At 40.2% G+C, this 18345-nt stretch overlaps 1 protein-coding gene across 1 annotated transcript in view; it reads left to right on the top strand.

The window, feature by feature from the left end:
* Positions 1-16635, top strand: part of ADGB (androglobin) — a gene marked incomplete at its 3' end in the record, with an annotated part of 46754 nt that extends 30119 nt beyond the window's left edge. Inside the window, exons 10-17 of the mRNA XM_010161612.1 lie at positions 734-921; positions 2598-2753; positions 5142-5256; positions 7289-7391; positions 8766-8949; positions 10575-10762; positions 14215-14347; positions 16512-16635. Coding sequence (XP_010159914.1) covers positions 734-921; positions 2598-2753; positions 5142-5256; positions 7289-7391; positions 8766-8949; positions 10575-10762; positions 14215-14347; positions 16512-16635 — 1191 coding nt within the window. The remainder of the gene's footprint in view (positions 1-733; positions 922-2597; positions 2754-5141; positions 5257-7288; positions 7392-8765; positions 8950-10574; positions 10763-14214; positions 14348-16511) is intronic.
* Between the last annotated feature and the right edge of the window lie 1710 nt (positions 16636-18345).

The following is an 18345-nucleotide window of genomic DNA, read 5'->3' as shown; positions in this document are numbered from 1 at the left end:
TTAACAGCTCCCACCAGCTAAGACAGTGCAGAATAAGTGTTATAGATGTCAGTTCACAGTATCTTTATTTAGTCATTTAGCATACATGTCCTGATAAAACAGTGAATCTGAAACGTTCTCAGATAGTTCTGAGAATTATAATTTTTAATTTCTTAAATATGCATCAAATCTCAAATATATTTCTTTGCCGTAACTTTCGTGCATTTTTGGTGGGGTGTATCTTCCCTTTTGCTCTTCACGCTTTCAGGCTTACAGAGATAGGAGAGAGTGAGAACATATTGACTTTACCTACTTTGAGCTTCTCACCTGCCTGGTGCGTAACACTGGCAGAGATTGTATGAGACTATGTAAGAGAAGTAAGAATCAGACTGTGCTTCTGTACATTGCAGTCTCTGGACTGACCCATACACAAGGCAACAATGCAGTGACTGATGCGCAGGGACGATGTCAAACAGTTAAGCCCTGGGTAAAGTGCTATTTAGGCCAGATAAGGCTATCACAGTATGTCCACCTTGTAAGTTGTTTTTTAAAAGGTTTTTTTGTCTCCAAATTCTTTCTTGGTCTAACAATAAATGTTAGTGTAGTACTTGAAAGTGTCAACTAATTAACTGGATTTTCTTTGTCTTTCTGCGTGGCTGTTTTGTGCTGTTATTCCACCCTGGGTATTTTATGTGTAAATATGTTTATGGATGACAATGGTATCATCTAATTCATCATAAATACAACTAAACAGTACATGGGGGAAAGCCTGAGGAGCACAGCTTTCCCCTAATGCTCAGTTCTTTTGAAGGACAAAAGTCTACAAGTATTCCTAAACCTACCAGAAAATCAAAAGATAAAGCATCTGAGAAGACAGAAAAAGAGAAGTCCAATGAAGAAAGAGGATCACATGTCTCTCTTGCATCTCGACCTGAATCTCAGGTAAGGACAAAGCCAAAACCTGCATTCGTTGAATGTGCTATTATTCTGCTGAGTGTAAAGATACTTTCAGGTCTGCAGGTCAGTATTACTAGCCATTCTAGAGTATCCCTTGCATTTCTCTATGCCCTGCTTTGCCACCTTTTTAGCTTTACACCTGAGATTGAATTACACATGTGAATGACATGCATCCTGCATTGAGAGTTGTAATGTGCTTATTTCTTTTTTTATGTATAAAGCAGCTACTAGTCGTAACTTTTGTTGGTTTAGTTTCTGCTTCTGTTAAAGGTTTATTAAATCCCATGAATTCACCATATTCATGTCCCATTAGTCCCTCATTGTAGCGGTTTTCATGGGTTCCCAGGGCGAGGAAAGAGGTCTTTCCCCTGCAGTGAGTTCCTGTCTTGCTTGTCACAACTGTCATTAGCTTGTGGACATATAATGGCCAAAAAATCGGTACCTACTTGCCTATGTGCAAATTCTTCTCATCCATGATGGGATAATCTGAGTTTTCTGTGATTGACTGAAAGGCTAGTGACAGCCTGTATGTCTTAAAAGTAATAATTGGCTTTATGGATTGCAAACAGATTAATGGAAGGCAAAGAAGAAACTGACAGCTCCTTGTTTAATGGTATTGCTTTTGTTGGAAATTTTGCTGCCTGATGGCAGGTAGTTCAAGGGAAGAGCATCTCCACAGAGTTTTTCATGAAGGAATCTTTACTGAATTGTTTTGTTCACTAAACTTGCTGCACGGTAAAATTCCTATGATTCATATCCACACCCAATTATACAGTGTTCTGGAATACTGTCTTAACCCTTCTTTCAGAGCAGTCTGAGGGGCTGAAGTTGAGGCTGTTGGCCACAGAAATGCAATGCAGCCTCAGGCTGAGTCAGGTTTCTGCCTTCAGCTCCAACGATGGGGCACGCTAGGGGTGCTGGGTGATGGTTCTTGCGAGTACTTCAGTCTGCCACTAAAACGGATGCATGTTTTAAGATGGGACTGCTTGCAGAAAAAGAAGATGCCCAACTTTAGTCTCAAATAAAAGCAGAACTCCTATCTCTACTTCTAAATCTTGGGCCTAAAGCTTCTGGAAATGGTATAGTTTACAGAAATATATGCAGCACAGTATCACGTTCATTGCTCAGACAGCAGAACAGTCTCCTCCATTTCAGGCATTACTTGTACCCTACGGCTCTGCAGAGGCCATGTGTTAAGGTGGTTTCGACAGTTTGGGAAGTGATTGGAAAGAACCTGATCCCTCATAAGATGGAGCAAGAAGTATTTCTACACAAAAAGTCTACTTAAATATAATAAGACTTCTAGTAAAAAAGCTTGTGGAAGGAGAGGAGAGCGGAGGAGCTTGGCAGAGAGATAAGACAATGGCATTAAAATCCGTGCAAGATACTCTTGTTCAGGCAGACAGTTCAGGAGAACTGGGAGTGTGAAGCATGCTATATGGGAGTGGGGAGAAGCATGTAAACACAATACCTTCTAGACATTGCAAAGTATTTTTTCTTTCTTTGGTAGCCACTGTTTTAGTAGTAATGCATGTCAAAGTCTATCCATGTATAATGTATATCAGTTGGGAAATATTACAGAAACATAACTTAATCCTAGATAGTAGTAGTAGTAGATGTATGTTAATGGATACATTACGTTTATGAAACTTCTCTTTCAGCAAGCTGCTTCCAACAAACCGTACTGGACTTTACGTCTAGTTAGTGAACAGAAAGAGGCAGACACTCTGGAGGTGAAGAAAGACACGCAGCGAGCAGAGGAGATCAAAGCCATGAAACAGGCATGGGAGGCTGCAGAACCAGGAAGAGCTATCAAGGTAACATCAGAGTGCAATCTTTGTAGTAATGTTCCGTCACAAGTTCCAGGAGCTGCTGTGGTGGTAGAGCAACAGAGACCTGACTTCATATAGGTGTCCTCTTCAACCACTCCATGGAAGACAGCAAATTTTACACAGCTTAAGGAATCAAAACAGATTATGTGCACAAATTCTGGTCAGGAACTCAGATCATCTACTTTAGATTTCTGTAGATCAACGAGACTTTAGATTCTACTTTACAAAAGAGAAAAGTTTCTCCTTAGAAAGCCCACTACCTCTACACAATTGCATAGCTGCTACTTGTGACAAATTTAATGTTTAGTATGAACAGATTCTAGTGAGAAACACTGTTATAAACATGCCAGAAAGATTTCTCTTGAAGAGCTGGCACCTGGCCCTGTCATCATTCAAATTGTCCCTTGCAATCAGGATTCCCAAATTCATTCTGGGCTGCAGGTTACCCATGAGCCTGTATGAATTCACTGTTTTGGAGAAGCAGTACTAATCAGATGTCAGCTGCAGCAGGTCTCTTTTGACATGCGGTATGCTTAAGGTGGAAAAATAATACAGCTTCTTTCTAGAAAAGCAAAACGTTACACTGCTGATTCAGAATTGCATGCATCTTTACCAAAAAAGGAAAATAAAAGAGCAAAATGCAGTCTTTAAACTTACCTGACCGTCATCCCCTGTCACCACCACCAACAACAACCATTGAGGGTTACTCAGCCAGAAACTCCAGCTCAGGAGCATTTTGCCTTTTTTATATTACCTTTCAGAAAAGAACCTCAGACAGGGATCTTCCCAGGTACACCTGCAGATTTTCTCAGTTCTCTTCACTGTATCCAGAGCTCGAATTTTTTTCTGATACTACTTTATTAAATTCTGATCTCAGGAGAGATGCCTTACTGTGCAGCTTTGATTGGCTGTGCTGAGGCTGAAAATGCAGGTACAGCCTCTAAAAGATTAGCTGGAAGTGGATCCCCTTTGATGTGTAAAAAGTCTCTTCAGAATGCTGGTTCTATCACCGTTGCCTTTTTTGATCAGAAAATCAACTGAATTAGAGCTAAAGGCTTCCATTTTAAAATCCCCTTAGGTCTGCGACATTTCTCTAAAACAGCTGTCGTTAAGAAAATTGCAGCAGCTACACGCAGTACGCGAGAAAAGGTGGTCTAAACTGGGAGGTGTGCTAACAAGAATAAGTAGTTTCCTTTTTCCTTTCTTCCTGTTCACGCTGCCCCAACATCTGCCTATTCGAGGGTCACATGTGCCATGAATCTGGGAATTGGGTACCTGACTGCAGGCTGATCTTTGGCTTCTTGGTCCATTCTGCCAAACTGAGCCCTTAGAGAAAGCCTTGTGAGTCAAAGTCACCTTCTGAAAAGACAGAAGTGATGATGCCTGGGTTTGGCATCCAAGGTAATTGAGTCTGAGAGGGTTTGCAGCTATAGCTCCCATTTCTCAGGAGGAAGACTGTATCGCCAGGCTATAGGAGCTGCTAGGAGGAAGCGATGTTTCCCTAAGGAGGTGCAATAGGTGAATGTATTCTGACCATACATTCAGCTATGAGGGAACCTTGCTTTTCAGGCTTGGGAATTTTTTTTTATATCCAAATATTGTTTTAAACTGCCCAGAGATCAGTAATTTTCCAGCATTTCATTGCACGCTGATCTTCAGTGTAAGTATTCAGTGTCTCAGGACTGCTTCAATGGGAACCCTGCATCTTTTCAGACTCCAGTCCCAGGCAGAGTTGCATACTGCGTACTGCACTCTGATGTGAGACTTGTTATTGACGGCATCGTTTTCTCCTCTGGGATATGTACTAAACACAGCCAGTATGCATTGAGTGGAGTGAAACCTTTCGAAGTGTACTGCCCGCTTTCCCTTTTACTGAACTACCATCCCACAAAGGTTTACTTAGGGGGTTCTTATTTATGTGCTCAAGACATACTTGATAGAAATCAAAGATGAACTTTAAATACGAATGCTAATTTATTTCTCCTCTACATAACACATTAAAACTAAACAAATGAAGGTTCCAAAACATTACTAGAAAAATTGGATGTTTAATGTTGACAGGTTATTTCAGGGGAAAAAAAAAATCTATTGGAGACATGGCTTGAATATGACTGACAAGAAATGTGGCCCTCATCTTTTTATCTCCCCAGGGACTCACTAATGGTATTCCTGTTGTTAGCGGTGATGTTTTCATAGATCAAACCAGTGAAACATACACACCAGTAATATGAAACAGCATCATATCTCACATGCACTGGATTTGAAGTTTTACTGTCATATCGATCACTTATAGATTCCTACTGTTGAAAATTCCTTGGAATTTAAAGTATGTTGTAGAAGTTTTCTTATCTGGATTAAAACTTGGATGTCTAGGCTTTTCAGGAACGCATGCGGTTTATTAATAAGTATGCTGTGAGAGATTCGGAGGAGCCCATAGCTGGGACTGAGACTGCCAGTTTAACAGCTAGTTCAGGAGAAAGAGGTAAGGGTGTAACTTTCTGTCAAGCGCGTCTTCGGTTCATCACGTTCAGTTCCTTAGAAAAGACTTCAGCATTAAATACTGGTAGTAAAGGGATAGAACAGCCCCCATAAAGGTGTCCGAATGCACAATGGCACATTTAGCCTCAGTCTTCTCTATCCCTTCATTGCTTTAATTGTTGTGTTGCTGTGTTTGCAGACACAGATGCAGTCTCACTGCTCTTGGAGGCTGCCAAGTTACCCTTAAGCAAACTTCAATCAGTCTCTCTGTACTAGAATTCTAACCCTAAATTAACCTGAAATTTTTGGAAGTTCAATGGAAAATACCTACATCCTCAGTTCCAAGTTGGATGACAGAGGTCATTAGTGTAGAAATATCATGTCAGTGAGACTAATGCTTCTAATAAGCATTTTGTTTATGTTAATGTTCATGGAAACTATTCATGGACAGTGCTTGGGAAGTGAGGTGTCAAAAAGTGCATACTGAGTAGCATCAGCTTCCTAGCAGCTTCCATAAATGTTGTCTACTTTTATTTATTGGTTACAACTTCTATGGATTCTTTGTTTGTATTCTCTGGCAATGACTAGACTCTGATGAAAATCCGACTGGCTGCAAGGCTGTTGGTTGTGTGTCTTTTCTTCTGAGAATAATGCTGAGATCAGGCCATTACAAAAAGGAGAGTATAATACCCAGTCTGATTTGACAGTATCTGGTCATGACTCATGTGCCTGTAAGATTAGTATTTTGCCAGTCAAGTACGTAATCATCCTGGGAATGTTTCAGAACTTAAAGCAGAAGTAGTCCTCACCTTATGCCGTAGACAAACACATCATTAGATACCTCTTGCATTCCAAATGAACTTGCAAAAAATATTATTTCCTCTAAGTTACTGGATAAGGGCTTCAAAATCAATGGTCATCTGCCAAGAGCTTTGGTCTAGACTAAGCATTTGGAGTCTAATACATGTCTCATGAAGTAAAGAGGTGACACCCCAGTGACTGTCAGTTGCTGTGGTTTGGTTCCATAGAGCGCAGCAATAGGCAATAATGTGCTTGAACGTTCAGTATCGTAACGAGATTTTTTTATGTTCTGGAGAATATTTTCCTGATGGGCAGTGTCTAAGGTCCTTCCAAAGTCCATGTCACCCTTCTAGACCAGGACACAGGGCTGGTACATTTGTCTGTTTATAGACGTAAATACATAGACAATCTTTTTCTTTTTTTTTTTTTTTAAATGCTCAGAAACCTTTTTCCTTTTTTGATGAGAAAATTCCAGTATTATGTTTTAAATGTTTCAACTAATGACTACTCTAAGTAGCATTATAAGAGAGTTTTCATGGAAACAAACTACTGCAGTCATCATTAAATCTCATCAGGTTTCACAGGCATTTTCAGCACATCTGGATGAACGGGAAGCAGGAAGCGCTGGAATAATCACAATGCAGCTTAGCACAGTGGCCTGCTTGATATCAGTTATGTCATTGTATTGCGAGAATGCTACAGTAAAGCATGACATGGTTACTATCCATCTGGTTAAAAAAAGTCTAAATCTCCAGAATGACATATGTTGTCATGGCACCATTTCTCCTTAGACTGGTATTTTCCAAACTAAATCTCTGTGCAAAAAGGAATATAATTTTGGGGTTTTTTTACACTACAGCCAGGAATGAACAATCAGATTTGTATTGATTTTTTTTTTTTAATAAAAGTATGTGATTCCTTGCTGATTTGTTGTTATTATATTCTTTAGGCACTTTAAATTGAATGTTCTTGCTTAGTTTTACAAACCTTCTTGAATACTGTGGACTTAGCTAAAATACATGTATTAATTTCACTCTAGCATACGTGGGTTGTTTGCAGCATCTTTGTTTCCATCATGAGTCTTGGAAATACAAAGGCAGTAATACTATATCCTCTACAACCCATATTCTCATTTAATAATGTTATTTTGCTGGGCCAAAAGAAGAAAAAACTATGCAAGAAATTAGATGGAGCCTCCTCCTAGCATAACTGAATAATCAGTTAAATCTGTTCTGCTGTAGATTTTCTTACCACAGGAAAGAAAGCATCAGAAGCAGCTACTGATTCAAGCCTACACACACAGCAAAAGAGATGGGAGCCTATAGACCTAAGTCCTTACATGAGGTAAAGTGCAGCAGGAACAATTAAGGCCCAGTGAAACCACAAAATGAAAGTCTGGCTAAGGATTTTCATATACAGAAATTAGTAGACAAAATATATATTTTTATGCACTTGCATACTGTCTATAATTGGACGCAGTGTAACAGATGTGAATTGAGACTTTATCCTTCACATGTCATTGAAGTAAACTACAATTCTGTCACGTGCTTGTAAAAGTTGCTGTGAAAATCCTGGCCCCTGTTGTATGTGTCCTTTATGTTGAGTACACAAAATCACCCAGTGGTGAAGCAGAAGTGTAGATGGTATCAAGACAGAGTTTTATGCTTTGATTTTCCTGGCATGGATGTGTTTTAGAATTTGTGCTTTTCTACATCCATTTATAATTCATGTCCTTTCCTTAACATAATACATGTCTGTAAGCTGAATCACTGCGCTTCATGTAGTGAGAATGTGACATAAAAATCTGAAGAAGATGCATGTGCAGGCAAATATTTTGATTGGAGTGGTTATCTTGAAAGAAACACACAGGAAGTTTTTCAGGACATGATGTTAGTTTTAAATAATATATTTAGCAAATGCAGTCCAGTTAACAATAATAGTTAAGAGCTGAAATAATTATATTAATTATAATCTTTATTCAAAAGAACTGCATTCTTTATTACGGAACTTGATATGAACCTGTCTAGCTCATATACATGAAGCTGCATGTTTGCTGTGTTGTAGTTAGAACCCAGTTCATGCTTAAGTCCATTTGTATTCTATGTGGCATTTATGAAGCTCACTGATTTTTCAAAAGACATGCTGAACATGCCAAAAAAATCCCAAATTTAATTTTAAGTTGAAAGGGAACCTGCTGTTTTGTGGAAGTGAGTAACATTTAAACAGTAGAAAATAAAGCAAAATATAATCCATAGTCTTGACTCTTTTAAGTATTTAATTTGTCTCCAACTCCCTGACTTCTGCACTAGTCATTTAAGTCAAATTATAAAAATACGTTATCCACCTGATTGCCATTATACCAACGGGGGGAAAAAAAAATGCATTTGTCTCAATGCTGAATTATAATATCAAAAACTTCTGGATGACATTTATTGCAAATTAAAGATAAGTGTAACATGTAAGAGTTTTTCATATGCTCGAAGATGAGCATAATTTTACAAATATTTTTAAAATAGACACTCAAGTATTGAGAAGACCTGGCCTCAGAAATGTACTTTCTCATTGGTGTTATAGATAAGCACAGGGAAAATGACTCCTTAGCCATATCTAACCATCCAGTGGTGACGTTGCAGTATGTAAGCCAAATATATGCATATTAAGCAAAAATATGAACCACTCAAAACTTTATTTGAAATGAAAAATCTGTGTTTCCTTCAGAAAAACAACATCTGAGTCTGTGGTAAGAAACGAGTCTATCATTCAACAGCAAGAGATACGTAAAGCGGAAAAAATCAACCATTTCAGGGAACTTCGAGAGCTGGTTTTGGCACAAAGAGAAGAAGAAAAAATAGCCAGAGCTTTATTGAAGAAAAATATACTTGAAATGTATGAGAATATGCAGGTAGGTTTACAAGATTAGTTTCCAGTAACTATTACTGTGATGTCCACTGCTCTTATGAATATCTTGATTAACCATTCCAGAGACTTTTGTATTCAGTACCAATAATTAGAAACAATGAACAAGCTTGAGATTTTGCTTGGGCAAAGGTTAAAACTAAAGGTTCTAGGAGGAAAAAAAAAATAGTACTACATGACATCCTTAATATGACATTTTTGGTACTTTCTTGATACAGCTCTTAGCAAAAACTCAATTTTAAGAATATCATCATAAAAGGATAGTTATGGGAATAAATTGAGCATTTGACATACATGACCAGATGCATATTAGATGAAGCATCTCTGGTTTGGCTATTTTTTTTTTGGTTACGGAATTGTATAGGGCTGTTTGGAAGGTTATAAGGAACAAGATAGTTTACATAAGAAGGTGAGTTGCTCCTACAGCAAAGTTAGAGAACGCTGTTTTCCTGGAATATGCATGATGCCAGCAAGCAAAAAAAATTGCAATTATTAATCTTTGAAAAAACATGTCTGTAAATAAGAAATTTGGTAGCAGTAGTAGCATTTTTAGGAATAACTCAGCCAATGCATTGAAATTGTTACAAATATCTTAACAAAATTGGCTTAACCCTTGAGTGTCAACAGAAACAAAATGTTCTGTTACACAGTGGTGATACAGTAACCACTAGCAATTAGCTGGTGACTATTCAGAGCCCTTAAAACAGGATAAGAGACAGCAAAAATAATTTTACATCAGACCAACCTATTTACAGAAATCGTTTGAAAATATCTCCTTAACAAGTTCCCAGACAGCCTGATTTATATTACCTCACTGCAAGCCTGCAAGAAGCCATAGCTCTCTACCAGTAACTGATTGATCCTATAAGAATGCCTGTCCGGGTTTTCAGATGTTGCTATCATTTTGGATGCCTAAAATATTAGAAGGGCAAATTTTTATTGAGTAGTTCTTCGGTTCTTTCTAGAAAGTATGTCCACTAAAGATGTTTCACAGTATGAATTTAAAAGGAGAGTTACTTGTAAATATGCATAGTGTGCTGATTAGCACTTTTACAGGTTTTTTTTTTTTTCATCTGTAGAGCACAGAGAACTGTATAAAGGTATCCAGGTAGCCCCATCTTCCAGGCTGGAGATGTATAGGAAGGAAGTTTTCAGGAGTGTTCAAGTCCCACTTGCCCAGGGTCTCATTGAACACCAATGTGATTTAGGCTGCTTTAGTCTCCTGAAAGACTAAAGCTCCTAGGCCACTCTGGTATTTCTGAAAACTATGTTTTAAGGGACTTGTTTAAGACAACAAAGCGAGCCCGTAACTGAGGAGAGACTGGACCCAGGTGGGTAACTACTCTGTTGCCCTATCTCATTTCATACAATTAGCTAATTATGCCAGCAACTTAAACAGTATTTTCATGAAGCTTTTCTTCATGGGGAAGAGATTGACATATAGCTGTGTCACTGTGACAAATGAAGAAAAATACATGTAAAAAGAAAAGGAGAGATGCTTTCTTTGGGCTTGTAGGGTCACAAAGCAAAATATAACTGAAAGGATGCAGTTCCTAGTGATGAAATCAAGATTCATGTGGAGGGGGGGTACTGCTGTTTGTTTTTGGCTAGGCATCCTTAGATGAAGCACGAGACAGAGTTCACAGCATGCGGGAGGCGTACAGAAGTAAGCTGCTAGAGGCTGAGCGCAGAAAACAAGAAGAGCTGGCAGCTCATGAAGCAGTCCTGCAAGCAGAGCAAGAGAAGCAAAGCCCAAATGCACACAAAAAAAAGCACAAGAAAGGTTTAGGGGAAAACAAGTAGTTGCTAGCGCTGTTGAATTGCATTTAACCATTTGAGAAAGTTTATATGCAAAGATGAGAAGGAATGTTATTTTCAGTATTTTTTCCCTATTATATCACATTTTATCTCTTTGCCTGGTGCTAGTGAAGCAATTGATCTAATACTCTTGTTAACAAAATGTTTGGTATTTTGCTTCTCATAAAGGTACTCACTACTATTACAGTTTGTACGTTTTACCGAAATAAAGTTTGGCAATAAAAAGTCATTTTCCATTCAGATTCTTCTCTCAAAATCGGTGTCTTTTGTTCTCTTTTTCCAGTCAAAACAGGACCACTCAAGAATGAATCAGAGTTGAAACACTGAATGTAACCTATCAGTTTTGAAGTCATTTAACTTGGCAGAAAAACGAGCTCCTTAAGTGGATGACAATTTGTGGAGTTTCTAATAATTAAATAGTGGCATACCACAGTTTTCCTATGCAGGAATTGGAAGGATTCCAAAGCCTGGTTCAGTAGGCACTCATAGGCTTTCTGTGTACTGTAGTATTTTTCCCTTTCATCATTCTCTTAAGTGGTTTTGAATCTCACTACATAAACTCTGTAGTGGCAAGCTCATGGCACAACTTTCCAAGGCTTGCTGAATACTCCTTAAAACCCTCTTTGTTTATCTTTTCTGAGCTGTGTTTGGTCCATGGTGGCTTTGCTCAAAGTGATTTCAATAGACCTTCGGCTGGAATTTAAAAATGTTTCTCAGTGGTAGAACCAGCGTATGAATGAGGTGGCAATCACAGGCTTTCTACGTGAAGGGTGAAATATTTCCTCTAAGCTCTTGCTTCTGTTAGCACAGAATTCTTATATTTTTTAGTCCTGTCATCAAACACAAATGAAAAATGTGCATTCGTATTCCCTAGCTAGTGTTCTGTACTCAGAGACAATGGTCAAAACTCTGAAAATGGTGAAAAACCTCTCTAGACGAGAGTGAACTGTTTTAAATGGCTTAAAGAGTTTTCTGTGCATGTAGTCACAAGCAGAAGCTTGGGAAGTTAGTCTGCCTACATGCTGTATACATACAATATGTTCGGGAAGTCTAAAAGAATTTCATTATCCAGACAACACGAGATTCACGCATTTAATGCAAATCACAAGAAATTTTATCCCTTGTATTCTGGCTGCTGGTACTGCCTAGCCTTTGCATTCGAAACTAGCCTTTCTTCTGCATCCCAGCGGCCTACCAGATGTTTAGCTTCTGCTGGTTTTGCACACCTCTGTTGTATCAGTACCTTGCCACCTGGCTTGAACTCGTCTCACTTCTCTATCAGTTCTGCGATGTCTGTTCATTGTTCAGCATCCCACCTACACACCTGCTGTGATGGCTCTGCCTCCATTCGGCCTCCTTCTTCCCATACACCATAAAGTAACTGGCTTGGGTTTTCGTGTTTGAAAAGGAGCAGTTGAAACCAGAGCCCTACAACTGCACTAGTGATTTTTATTTCAAAGAGCAGGAGCTAAGTTTTGCTTTGACCCATGCAGGCTGCAAATAAAAAGCCTGTCAGTCTTGTGCTATAATTGCTCTGACTTTGTCCTCTCTATTTTGGAATATGGGCTATACTGCTTCATAATATTCCATCTTGTTTCCATGGCAATAGCACGTGTTGGTTGTCTTCTTATGTGAATCTCTAATGAGCTTCTGTAGAGGAAGATCAAGCTGAAGTTCTGTTCTTGATGTCACTGCAAGCTATAATGACATTCTGTTGTAAAAATCAATCCAATTCCAAAAGCCAGCATAATCGACATCTAAATGTCAAAAATTCAGCTAATAACCTGCATGATCACAACCCATCCCTGAATGTAATCAGCTATAAACTGACTGAAACTCAGACACAGTGTACTCAGATCTACATTATCAAATCTAGTTCTGATGTTATACACAATTCTAAGTTTCATAATTTCCTCATTTTAAGGAGTAATGTGGTATCGTCAAAGTCTGCTGTGTGGTTTGGGAATGTCTCCACTGGCTCATCTATCATTCCAACAACAGATACGATGAGGGAGTGAATTACTGTCACACTGTTTAATTGCATGTACTTTGGAATATGTAATGGTTTGAGACGCGCAGTAGGAGCTTTATTTAATCCCTGTGCGTATTCCAGAAAAAAATATCCACTTACCTCATAATGGAACCTGGTAGAGAAAATGCCTTGTTTGAATTGTGCCGAAGAATGTACATACATCGGACCCAGGAACAGGTGACTGATGAAATCTCATAAGCATCAGTTTTACATCAACGCCACAGCTCTGTGTGCTGTATTAAAGGCTAGGTTAGTGGGGAAAGAGGTACAAAAACTAAACCAAAAGGTAACTGTATTTCAAAATAGCCATTTAAGGAGCCATCATGTTTAGTACTTGACTGTAAGAGAAACAAACTAGTAAAACAATATGATGTGTTCAAATTGATGTGATTGTTGCCTCCAGTCTGTAGACCAAGTTTCCCAATAGTCAAATTTTGTGTTCATATGGATAAAGCATTTTTATTCTTTTGCCCTTTAGGAGTAAGGCAGCTTTTAAGCACCATAATTTTATGAAATTTAAGCAACCTTTATATCAAAGGAATTTATTGCCGTTATTCAGTGCAAGAAATTGCTCAAATTCTGTTTTTACAGATTGTACGTTTCAGAAATACCCAATATTGCATCAAGCATTCATATTTTCTTAAGGTTTCCTATAATAAAAGCTCTGGGCTTTGGACAGTCATAATTCCTGCTTATACTCAGCGTGGCCATTCAGGGCCAGACTCGGTAGGGGTGTAAGGACAAGCTTTAAGTTACGTGCTTTCTTATTCAGTAAAGGACTTTGGCAAAGGACTGAAAGATGGGGTCAAGCACTTGGGAAAGCTTTTCTGAATCATGACATGATTGCCCGATCTTTTAAGATGACAGTCGCGTTGGAGATGCGACAGAGCAGTGGCTGCATCAAAGGTATCTGGTGGCTTCAAGTCGCAGAAAGGAGGGTTTGGGGAGTGGGAGCAGCTGCCACTGCAGGGAGAGGGGTGAACAGCTGCCTTCTAACACTTCTTACAGTTAATCAACCCTGAAAGGTTCATCACCTACACAGCATCTAATTTTTGTTCATGGAAGACTCTGTATATGAAGAACAGCCCCCGTAACTATGTTGATCTCGCAGTGCTGAAGTTTAGTTGTCTTGTGACTTGGAGAGTGACATATTTCTCCCCCAAAATGCCGTCTTACTCCTGAAAACGCTATGGCAATAGCCATCCCTGTAGGTAGATGAAGAGGATGGGATGCTCCAACTGTTCCAAAACCCTGATCTGTCTCTGTCAGAAGATTGCGCACTTCTCACAGAGCTGGTCTCCGGTATGCTGGTAAGATTTTGTGTGATTCTCCCACACCTGAGTACCTCCAGCTCATGAGCCAAATACAGAACTCATTCCGATCTCTGAGTTTAAAATGCAGTTGGACAGCCTCTGAGTATCTGGTTGTGTCTGAGGACTTGCACAAAGGAGAGTCCCAGGAACCAGCACAGTGGCATGCAAGAGCCAAGCCTGGCTTTCCTCCCGTGGACCAGCCGTGCAGTCTGAGAGACCTGGTGAGCACAGAGCTTAGGGCAATGCTGCACAATTACACTTTTTTGTTGGCTGAAATTTAGACTAAAGATTTAGTGATTCTTCAGAGCAGGGGGCATCCTTCAGAGCATCTTTAAGGCTGTGCTGCATTTTGTAGTCATAAAACCAAGAAGATAATTTGTTTCTGTACTGATTCCTGATATTTATTTTCTTTCATATGGAGTAGAGCCAGTTATACAAAGGAAAATGTCACTGTTCAGCAGAAATTTTTTAAAAGTTTTGATGGAAACTGAAAATGCCACAGGAGAATGAAAACTTTTCAACATGTTAGACTGCATTGTGAATAATCCCTAAAGAACTCCTTAGAGTTTGCTTGCTTTTCTTCTACATTTTAGGAAAAAAGGTAGCATTCACAAAGCGAGGCAGGTACCGGAGAAAGAAATTAAGTCTTTGACTTGATAATTCAGTTTAACGGGGATTAACTCTCTAAAGAGTTAATCACTCCTAATAATTCATTGTTCTGCTAAGCTTTAGTGGTTTTCACTGCTTGATCCTTTTCTTTTGACCAGCTATTATGAACTAGAAAGGATCTTTTTCATTAAAATACATATCTGAAGTTACTTTTCAACGCAAGTAGCTTCATTAATCTTCAAATTACTTGTCCCATCTGCTTTCCTTTAATTTGGCTGGCATTTACACAATGAGTTACAGACCAAAAACCAGACCAAGCCCGTTCCAGGATGCCTCGCTGCTGAGACAAGCAATGTGCTGTGAAACCAGGCTCGGTTCTGAGCTGACAGTCTGCTCACCCCGGCAGTGTGCAACTTACCATCTACGTAAGGTCTCGTTTTAATACAAGGGAGAGACACAGCATTTATGCACATGCACAGCATTTCCCCTCCAAATGGCAAGAAAAGTGTCTACATATTTTGTCTGTCAGAAAACATAAGAGAACAGCTTTGCATAATCACACAGCAGTTTGCAGAATGAAAGAAATCTCACTCTCAGAGCCCCTTTTCCTCTCATTCATTTCTTGAATCAGCCCTAATAGATTCACGGTCCAGGTAATGTTTCAGTGATTTAATATTCTGATTATTTTCAGAAAACCAAGGTATTGTTGACCTCCTCTCCAAGGAGGACAAAGATAGAAAAGAAGTAGAAAGTCAGGGAAGGAGAGGAAACAGTCTGCACTGTATGAAGTGAGACAATAGCACCATGAAAGGTGCATTGATGATGCTTCTAGCCAAAACAAGAGGAAACAGATGGGATGGTCAGGTAGGACTCAGGACCTTTGATTTCTGTAGCAATAAGAATGTGGTTAGGGACAGTGGTTCAGGGACTGGCAGGCTAATCTGAGAATGAGATAACGGACAGACCTGAATGTAGCCAGGTCACCCCACTTTGGGCGAGATCTGGATGCACACTCCCCTGAAGCATAGGCTCCTCTGCCCAACACCTGGACTTCTCCCTAAGGGCAAGTGCCAAAATGCTCGCTCCTTCCAGGACACATAAGAGGTCTTTGCTTTGCACATGGTAGCCCAGGGGCTGGAGTGCTATCCATGGAAAGCAATAGCCAGGCTTCTGTACCCTTAGCCTGAGGGAGCTGAAGTGGACTCCGTGAGCACTGCCCCACGCATCAGGGCATCACAGACATCTCTCCCAGCTATGCCCGACTTGGGGCCATCGTGCAATGCTCACAAGACCAGGCACAGAGCACAGTAAGAGAGAGCCCGAGTCCGTCTGAGCTGGATCATTGCAAAGCCGGAACATGAGAAAAGGAGGGATACAGCAGCTGCATGTTCAGGCATGTTGGTTTAACTCGATAATACATCAGATTAATGAAGCGTCTTGCTAATAACAGACCACTGTTTTGTGGCCTGGAGCATCCTAGATTTAATTTCCATTCCATGGCTGGACATTTTACAGGTGGCAAACCCAGAAGACATCAGCTGCAGACAGGGTACAAAGCCACTCCAGGCAGTCAGCTGTGGCACAGCTAGGAACAACTAGGACTACTTCAGACAGAGAGAGAGCAGAAAGTGGCTCAAGGGACACAAAGGGGCACTGAAAAATCCATCCTTCCTCCTCTCTACTCTGCCCATGCCAGAGACCACAACGCAACTCCACCCCTTCAGCTTTAAGGCCACAAAATTCTTGTGTGTTTTTTTTTTTTTTTCTTTGCTGTAGAAAAACCTTGAGTTGGCTCTGGAGGCAGTTGTTGGCAGAGGCTGGAACCAGAGATCTAGAAATGCTGGGAAGACTAAAGCTGCTCCACTTTCAGCCATCTGGGGAGACAAGGGGATGAAAACTTGTATGTCACAAGGTTTTACATATCCCATAAAACTACAGATCTTGGGAACTGGAGAAAGATAAGACCAGAAATTAGTCACAAGCACCTAAAGCGATGATTATACTTTTCTCTCTTATACCACAGGAATGTGGCATGAGGGGATGCGAGATTCAGCTAAAGAAGCAATCAGAAGCTGCTTCCACTCACCTGTTCTTACTCTTGATAGAATGAGTTTCACAGCACTTCCCCGTCATCATCAAAAGCATTAGGAAAAGCATGGGAATGCTTTTCTGTTGTTCTAGTGCAAAAGGTGGGTTTCCCAAAAGCACATTTCTCAGTCTTGCTTTAGTGGCTTTCACAAAACCTACTCAGTGTTAACAGCTTCAAAGACTTCATTGGCATCTCGGCTTTTTTGAGGTTTTTTTTTTTTTTTCCTCCCATATATATTACTGGCTTAACACATTGCAGCTGTGATGTTGCAGATGAAAACTGTTTTGATAATTGGTGCTCTGAAATACCATTTTATGCTTTGACTGAGATATTCAAGTGCTGTTTAGGGTGTTTGTCTATATCCATATCTGCTTTCTCCTAAGGACTCTCATTTATTCACCACAAAACAAATAAAAATCTGGAAACCTGGCTGAGAATAACGTACTTCTCTGCCATGCCACTTACAAATTGGATGCAGAGAAAAGCACGTCAAGGTGAGGTGTCATTCTATTTCCAGCCTTCTCGCTGACTTTAGGAAGAGCTAGAGGTCTATTATTTTCTCCCACGTATTTACTGGCACATGTGCCGAGTATATCGTCCATATAATTTAACTCACAGCCAGCACTGGTACAACAGTGCCGGCATGCGGTGCAGAACAATCGCAAACCGGGTGCAAGACATTTTTTAAGGTGAAGTCCCTGCTCAGTGGAATTCAGCTGGAGTGTTGCTAGAGCCCAGGGCTTTGCCAGTGGGATGCACGGGGCAGGATGTCATGAGCTACTGCCCGTGACAGCCCAGGGAAGTGCTCTGCTGTCGGGTACTAGAGGGCACAAAGCCTCTTTGTCCCAGGTTCTTGCAGGGGTTCCACTGGTTTCGTTGCTGGTTTCATACTGTCGCCCTGGTAGCAATGTGGCTACGTGGGGAAGCAACACAGAGAAAGTGGAAAGGACTCTAAAGAGAAGCCCACAGAAAGGCGGTGCCACAGTCATGATTTTTGACAAAAACAGCACAGAGAGCAGAGGCAATGTCTAACTCTGGCCAACTAACCTGGAGGCTGAGTCATCCAGCCACTTTTAAAAATTCATAATGATGATTGTTGCCTAGAGGAATTTCTGAAGTGAGATGTGAGTTGTGTCAATACCAACAGGTCACACACACTGTGAATAAGGCAATTAACAGAGTGTTTAGCTTACTGAATGGCTTGTGATTTTTTTGTGTGTGTGTAGTCCTGATCCTTTTTTTCTCATGTAAAAAATCTAACATGTTTTATTTGTTAAAATATGACAGCTTTACGGTCCTTCCGAGGAGCCTGCACCTCCTACCAGCCTTACAGGTGTTCCCCGTCTCATAAAAGCACAAACCAGTCGAGCAGCCGAGCACACTCTGAGCGCTTCTTCACCCAGCTCGAGATCTATTATTTTTTTTTCAGCGTGGGGGCAAAAAGAAGCGTTTATCCACCACCAGCTTAGGCCCCAGCACAAGCCTAAGGCTCGCCCAAACCCCGGGCCAGACGGGCTGGTC

The sequence above is a fragment of the Eurypyga helias genome, unplaced genomic scaffold (genome assembly GCF_000690775.1).
Source record: "Eurypyga helias isolate BGI_N326 unplaced genomic scaffold, ASM69077v1 scaffold22961, whole genome shotgun sequence".
Lineage (NCBI taxonomy): Eukaryota > Metazoa > Chordata > Aves > Eurypygiformes > Eurypygidae > Eurypyga > Eurypyga helias.
The sequence above is the reverse complement of the archived record's forward strand: the minus strand, read 5'-3'. Positions and strand labels throughout refer to the sequence as shown.